At 38.2% G+C, this 7,781-nt stretch overlaps 1 protein-coding gene across 1 annotated transcript; it reads right to left on the bottom strand.

The window, feature by feature from the left end:
- On the bottom strand, positions 1-7,781 carry afmid (arylformamidase). The gene is made up of 11 exons (XM_072660267.1): positions 7,712-7,781; positions 6,369-6,459; positions 5,901-6,005; positions 5,127-5,175; positions 4,463-4,548; positions 4,036-4,108; positions 3,841-3,938; positions 2,970-3,048; positions 1,725-1,860; positions 1,518-1,622; positions 1-765 (listed from the first exon to the last, which is right to left on the bottom strand). The coding sequence occupies exons 1-11, from the start codon at positions 7,739-7,741 to the stop codon at positions 736-738; spliced, it is 882 nt and encodes a 293-aa protein (XP_072516368.1). The 5' UTR covers positions 7,742-7,781; the 3' UTR covers positions 1-735.

The following is a 7,781-nucleotide window of genomic DNA, read 5'->3' as shown; positions in this document are numbered from 1 at the left end:
TATCATTGTTTTATTATTACAGTATTAATACTTACATCTGTAAACGTTAAGACTCGTTGATTGCATTAACAAACGCACAGAAGCACACCTGAGCAGCGAGACAGACGAGCCTGTCTCTCTGCCAATTCAGTGCGATTCGAGTAAAAATAAAATGTGCAACAACTAGCCACATTTTTCAACCTTATTGAGGGTAATATTTGAGCGATTCAAATATCAGCATGGTTAATTTCCCTGTGTGCTGCAAATCACAACAATTATATGCAACAATTAACCAACAATTACCAGGATAAAAGTGTTTGCTACATTCATGAGTGACCTCTAAGTGATTTGACCCCTGCAGTAGACGGTGTAAATCATCATACAAATCACAGAAAGACTGAATGAGACTGAGGCGAGTCTCATTAAAGACGAGAAACAAAGACAAGTGTTCAAGTGCATTGACTCATAGTGATATTAATCACAGCCGTAACAAACTGTAGACTGGGCACAAAACTAGCTCACACCAAACACTAAAGCCTTGCAGGACAATAGGGCCGAATGGGGCGATGTGTAAATGCCCTGTAACAGATTTAACCCCTTACAAAGTAAACCAGACTCCATCTCCATGACACTGGACTGGGAAGGAACTGGTAGTTTGTGTTGGGGGCCCTCATTAAATCAGACAATACTGTAGAGGCTGTGATAAAGAGGTGCAGTATATGATGATGTAGTGTTCTGATGACCAGTGACTTCTCCTTAGCTCTTGCCCATCATTTTCAACAGGAGCTATGAAAGAGGAGGCAAGTAATGAGTAATATATAAAACATTTATAACAGATTTATTTGCTGTATTAAAACACAGCATGATTTGAATGCGGTGACAGAAAAATATCTATTAATGCTGTCCAATGAAAAACATGTATCTCCATTTGAACCCTGTAGCTGCTCTGTACACTTAATAATGAAGAATTCCGGATGAACAGACTAATAGAAATGCTCTACATTATCCTGCAGAGTCACCGTTTTGGAGATACAGGTTTTCATTGGACTGCAACAGTATACGTTATACTGTATATATAACAGTATATATATGTGTTATACGTTATACACATATATAACAGTATATATATGTGTACACATATATATATGTGTACATACACTACATGGACAGTATTGCTGTAATGCTGTTGGGCTCTACGCCCCTCTAGCCTACCAATAGGTTCATGTTTATCTATTCCAGAGAGTCCATATCCTATTGCATTACGTCACTGTCAAACAAAAGCCTCGTATTTTTCCAAACAGTTACTTTACACGTCAAGGGAAATAGCTTCTTCAGTTTCATGGAAGTCAATGTAAAATATTTCATTTCCAAGTAATTTTTGAAGCATTTCTATTGGTTCATTCAACAAAAACAACTTTCAGATTGACACTGTGCCAAAAATCTCAATGTCTGGGGCTATTTTTAAATATTGCATCTAAAAAGTGTGTATTATTGTTGTTGTCTATTGAAAATCCTCCATTTATTCATACCATGCTTACCTGTGTGAGGTGGTAGTTTTCATCAACAAGTTGCTCAATGATGTTAAAATGGTCTGTGTTGGGAACGTCTTCAAATACAACCTTGAGTCCAGCAGTTCCCAAAGACTGGGTGTAATAAAGAAGTAATATGTGTTTGATACAGACAAACAACCTATTCAGTTTACATTTTCAAATACACAAACTCTGCTACATAAGGGTTTGCCTTACTTTGAAGTAGTCCTCGGACTGTTTCCGAAACTCGGGGGAGTCGTTTTGTCCCACAGCAACGACGATCTCACAGGCGGCTGATGAGGCCTTGAGCTGTGGTACCAGCCTACTGGGACTATTTCTAAGAGCCACCTCCCTGCGGCGAGACACACAGGTGAGACAAACTGCATGATGCAAATTACAGTCAGGGTTATTGTAGGTAACAAGAACTATCACTGGAACACAAATTATATGTGAACATGTGTTTGTTTACATAAAAAATGCATTAATACTATAATGCAAAATGAACTAAAACTAAATAGTACTAAAGGAAAAAGTTGTTGTTGCTTTAATGTGAATAAAGGACAGTCTAGAAGTGGATTAATGATAATGCACTGGAGTAAAGCTTGCAACCTAGCTGAGCTTTAGCATTGTGACCATAACAATAAACACTAATAAACTAAATTAATACTCTATTAACCCCTTATAAAAGCCTATGGTCCACCTGTGGGCCGAAAGTGTTATCCGTTTGTACAGAAGTGCCTGTAATTACTGGGGTATACACCTTAGTGTGTAATAAGCGTTAAGTGTTAAGGGGTTAACTCTAGACCTTTTTTCAGTTAAATTGAGTTGAAGACCCATTATTTTAGTAACTACTAAGTTACTTAGATTCTATTTAGCATTAAAATGGGTTCTTTGACTTGTAAGAACAGCTATTTATCAAATTGTCATTTATCAAATGTTTTTTGCATTGTCATGGTCCTATATAGAAAGAGCCTATTGCACTGAAAAACACTTTTTATGGGCGTAAAAACAACATATAACTTAATTTTGGAGAAAGAATTGAGATATGGGCCTTTTGGGGGTTAAAAGGTTAAAATTAAATGACTAAAGCTCAACTGAAAACTGAAAAAACAATGAATAAAAATACCAACTATTATGCCACAGAAAGTTCAGACCGCACAATGTGATTGGCTGAGAGGTAGTGGCATTCTATGAGTGCAAGTATCTCATGATAAAGGCACACCAAATACTTCTCTGTAGGTATCATTCTAAAGCATTAGCCAAGAGTAAGGCCAGCCTTCGGCCTTATAGCATGACTTCTTGTGTATTGTTGCATAAGAATAACCCTGACTGCAATACAGACACCCAGTAGATCACTAATCATACATTAGATCATCAGACGAATGACATGTTCTCAGACGATGAGCACTGACAGTGTGGGTGTGGTACTCTACTGCAGAGGGAGCATATGGATTCTCGTACTCTGTCATCTTCAATGGCTCGTTTACATAAGTGGACAAAATGGGCAGCAGGTCATAAATGCCACTAACGAGGAACGCTCCTAGAACAGACAGAGAGACAGGAAACGACAACATTAATGCAGATAGAAATGACACTGTAAAAAAAGTTACAAAAATAAAATCAATAAATAATAATAAAATCAGATCAATGAGGCGTGTAATGTGAACGTAACCATGAACACTTCCGGAAACATTTTAATCATCGCTGTCTGACTGAACATAAATGCTCCAAAAGGTCTACAATATATACCTTCCCAGTCGGCATCGGATGTCAATTTGACGTCAGAAAGACGCTGGACTCTCACATCGGACAGATGCTGAATTTTAGTTGAGGTTGACGTCAAAACCAAACGATGTACGGATGTTAAATTTTGGTTGGAAATCAAAGTCACATATCCGTCAAAATCCAACATTGTGTTGACATCAAGCTCCAACGTTAGACAGACATTGAAATTTGGTTACCTAACACCATGGCCTAAAAGCATTAACATATCAACGTTAAAATTTCATGTCCTGTTAAGGTTAACATTATGAAGTCTAGCAGACATCTGTTTTGGGGATTTTAGGTGAAAATGACATTGACGTGATGTTTGGAAGATGTAGGAATTTGGTTATTTAACATCACATCTCAAAACAAGAAAATAACAACATCAGCGGCCGCCACTATTCTACGTCAAATTGACGTTGGCATTAGACATTGTCCTGACATTGAAGTTTAGTCTCCCAGCAAAACATCCTATATTCAACCAGATTACAACGTCTCTAAATGTGTGCTTCATTCTCCTCATAGCCCTCCTTATTACTCCAACACATTTACACACGTACACACAAACCTTTGATCTGAGGAGTCACGCTGTATTCCGACCAATCAGTAGAGAGAACCATGGCTGCCAGGTGTGCACCTGCTGAGTGACCGCACAGGTACAGCCCACTGTTAAGGGAGAGGGGTATTAGCGGATTGGATTTCAGCAGAATGTTACAAGAACGTCTAAGAGATGTTAAAGCCGCAATAAGCCAGGTGCACAAACTTGATATGAGAGTACTGCTGAATGACGGACACCACGCTTCTGCGCACCTGTGCTACCATCAGGTCCATATTACCTGTGATGAGAAGAGATGAAGGGAGAGGAACTACAACTATCAGCATGGAGAAATATGTCCTCTTTCACAACGTCCTCTTTCTCTCAGACTCACGATCCCATGATGTTTCTAAATGCACTCTTAAAAATAAAGAGCCTACCAATGGTGCTCCGATGCTCGATTGGAGAACCAAGTTTGGTTCCATGAAGAACCATGTTTTTAATACAGATGTGCGAATGTGAACCTACATCCCAACACATCTATTACAAACACGGTTCTTTATGGAACCAAAAGCAGTTCTTCTATGTTATCCCTCAAAGAATCATATGAAGCACCTTTAATTTTTAGAGTATGGCTGCCACAAGCTTGACGTACCTTTGGGGGCTATGCTGTAACCAACGGCGACCACCACAACCCCCTTCTGGACCAATGGGACGGCCATGAACCCAGACTCCTCCTTGCTGTAGGACAAAGGATGCACTGTTAGTGTTTTCAGTCATATGCATTTATTTGACATTCATTTAAGCAAGAGAATATAGAGGTTATAGTTTTAGAAGTTATAGTTTCATATAGAATTCGGCTTCATGCCAGAAAATAACTCACAGACAAGGTGGTATTCCCATTTACATTATTAATTAAGCAATTAAGCTGACACTCCTAACCAAAGCAACATACAGGGAGGGCAGTGTTACCCACTACACATCCCAACATCAGCTAATCGACCTTGTATTGCTTTTTCAATACATTAAATTTGCAAAATCAAAAGAAAAAAGTAAAGTCAATAAGAATTATGTGATAAGAATTAGATCTAGCATCTTAGCGTAAAATAGTGTAAATGTGCCATTATCTGATATCAGAATGGGTTGGAAAGCTTTTTGATCAATCAATCAGTGTGAAATATGCTCAGCTCAAGCCCACCCTAATCATACGGTAAAGGCCAGGGGCTATAGGACAATCAGAAAATCTCCTGTGGGCAAGACAACGTCAAAACCCATCCAACCCAGCTTGATTATAAGGTACAATACCTCCATCTACTTACCTCAGGAACTGCCAGTAACCCCCATGGAGGTAGATAACTAAAGGCACGTCTAAAACACAGGAAAGTGAAAACACAGAAAGGTTAAGCACCATTATTGTCATTATGGTCTAATTCTACATTTTTATAATATATATATATATATATATATATATATATATATATATATATATATATATATATACACATACACATATTTTATTCTTTGCATATCTTAGCTTAACCCAGGCGGGGTCAGAGCACAGGGTCAGCTATGGGTATCAAACCCACAATCTTGCCATGGACTGTGTATATGAATTCTGACTTTAATGATACAGACCAAATTCCTTCAATACCAATAATATAAAAATACAATAATATAAAAAAAGAAACATGTTATCAATACCTAAAGTCTGAGTTCTTGAGCATGAGAGAGTATGCTTCGTTGCAAAATCTAGACTGCTGATTGGCTGTCTAAATTCCCCTGTATATTCCCCTATATACCCTGTATTACCCACATCCAGTACCTTAAACCCATTTCTGTTTTAAGCCAAAGAGATATCAAAACTACCATTGGTCAGAAATTGGTATCAAAGTCATGGTATCTGTGATGGTACCTTTTCCTTACAGTGGTGGAGATAGGAATCAGGGCTCACAGTGTCTACAATCCAGCCTTTTTATTTACTATCCAAAACAACCATGTCTCCTGAGTTTGCATTTAAGGACAAAGCCTTATCTCTAAACAATGCCTCTGTCTTTAGGTAATGCATTTTAAGCGATTCAGTGCCGGTGCCTGACCTGGGGAAGAGCTGTTGGGCACATAAACGTCCAGCTTCTCCCCATCTCCATCCCCGTACGGGACATCCAGTAGAGTCTGAGCAACAGCACGAGCCTTCTCTGTACCTAAACACCAAAGAAACCCAAACACACATCCATACACATCATCATCAAAAATGCTAAAAGCAGAAGTGTTTCCCACATACACTCACTCCATTCACAGTGAAATCTGCTGGGTCCAGGGTTTGTAGAGTATAATCACTCCAACCTAAATCCCTATTCCATAAATCCTGCCTCGAAGGATTTAGGGAGGACTATAGCAAGGATTTGAGGGACACAGATCTGCTTAAAGGTCGATCAGCTAAAATCAATGCACAGAATCCATAAGAGGAACCATTAGGCAAGGGTACAGCTTTCATCAGGCTAACAGGAGAGCAAGGTGCAGCCAGTGACCTTCTACAACAGCAGGCGTTAAAAGAACCCACCAACCTGATTTCAGTGCAGCCACATGGGCTTTGATCACGTCGTCGGCGGCCATTCTGTGGGACCACTGGCTGGGGGAGTACTGCTTCTCCAGCTCCTATCAAACACCACCGTGATCTGTGGTCACTCGGTCAGCCATGAGAAAAACCCTGACCGGCAAAGGGGCTGAAGAGCGCCCTCTGCCAGCCACCTTCCATTTTTAGGTTTCACTGAGGCTGTGTTCCAAATCGCATAGTTATACTCTACACAGTGTGCTGGAGCTGAAGGGTTCTTTAAGTAGAATTGCCTGAATATTTTAAATTAAACACCCAATATAAATAATAATAAATAAATAATAGTTATAAATGGGCGATAAAAGATAAAATGGGTAATAAAAGTTATTTTTAACCACTGAGTACTGTAGTAGTGGTTTTTTTTTATTATTTATATTTATTTACTTATTACATACTATTTATTTTTTGCTGTTAAGTGAACACATTGATTTCAGCCTACATTAGATTTCTGGTGTTATAAAAATATAAAATACAGTGATTTTAATGCATAGTGCATCATGTATAATAATCATTAGGCTGGTGCTTTTCAAATCATAATTTCAAGCATGTTTTAAGCATCAAATAATTTTTTTGGATTTGTTTCCCAATACACAAACAGTATATATATATATATATATATATATATATATATATATACATAGTGTGTGTGAATGTGGCTTTCCCCACTCAGATCACTAAACCAAACGCTGTAGAGAATAAATACTGATCGAGTGAGTGAATCATTTTTAATGCAGCAGAATCGAGTGAATCGTTTTAAATATAGCAGAATCGAGTGAATCATTTTTAATGCAGCAGAATCGAGTGAATCATTTTAAATATAGCAGAATCGAGTGAATCATTTTTAATGCAGCAGAATCGAGTGAATCGTTTTGAATACAGAAGAGTCTAGTGAATCGTTTTGAATACAGAAGAGTCGAGTGAATCGTTTTAAATATATAGCAGAATCGAGTGAATCATTTTGAATACAGAAGAGTCGAGTGAATCATTTTAAATATAGCAGAATCGAGTGAATCGTTTTGAATACAGAAGAGTCGAGTGGATCATTTTAAATATAGCAGAATCGAGTGAATCGTTTTGAATACAGAAGAGTCGAGTGAATCATTTTGAATACAGAAGAGTCGAGTGAATCGTTTTGAATACAGAAGAGTCGAGTGAATCATTTTGAACCCGTCTATTTCCGCTGTGTATTTAAATAAGGACAAACTGGGTGGGATTTAAGTTTTTAAAGCTTTCTTAGTCATTTACAGCGAATTTCAAGCGACAAAAAATTGCCCAGTCCGTGAAACCAGTACTTACCTCTTTATTCGTGTTTCTCCAGTCAGACATTGTGGCAGAGCTCAGCGACAAGAGAGGCTCCGAGACCTTT

Source organism: Salminus brasiliensis, chromosome 17 (assembly GCF_030463535.1).
Source record: "Salminus brasiliensis chromosome 17, fSalBra1.hap2, whole genome shotgun sequence".
NCBI lineage: Eukaryota > Metazoa > Chordata > Actinopteri > Characiformes > Bryconidae > Salminus > Salminus brasiliensis.
The sequence above is the reverse complement of the archived record's forward strand: the minus strand, read 5'-3'. Positions and strand labels throughout refer to the sequence as shown.

Excerpts from the sequence above, each read along its gene's own strand:
- afmid (XM_072660267.1), bottom strand. The coding sequence starts at position 7,741 with ATGTCTGACTGGAGAAACACGAATAAAGAG. Across the intron at positions 6,460-7,711 it reads GGAGAAACACGAATAAAGAG|GAGCTGGAGAAGCAGTACTC; the intron begins GTAAGTACTGGT and ends GGTGTTTGATAG. Across the intron at positions 6,006-6,368 it reads TGTGGCTGCACTGAAATCAG|GTACAGAGAAGGCTCGTGCT; the intron begins GTTGGTGGGTTC and ends TTTGGTGTTTAG.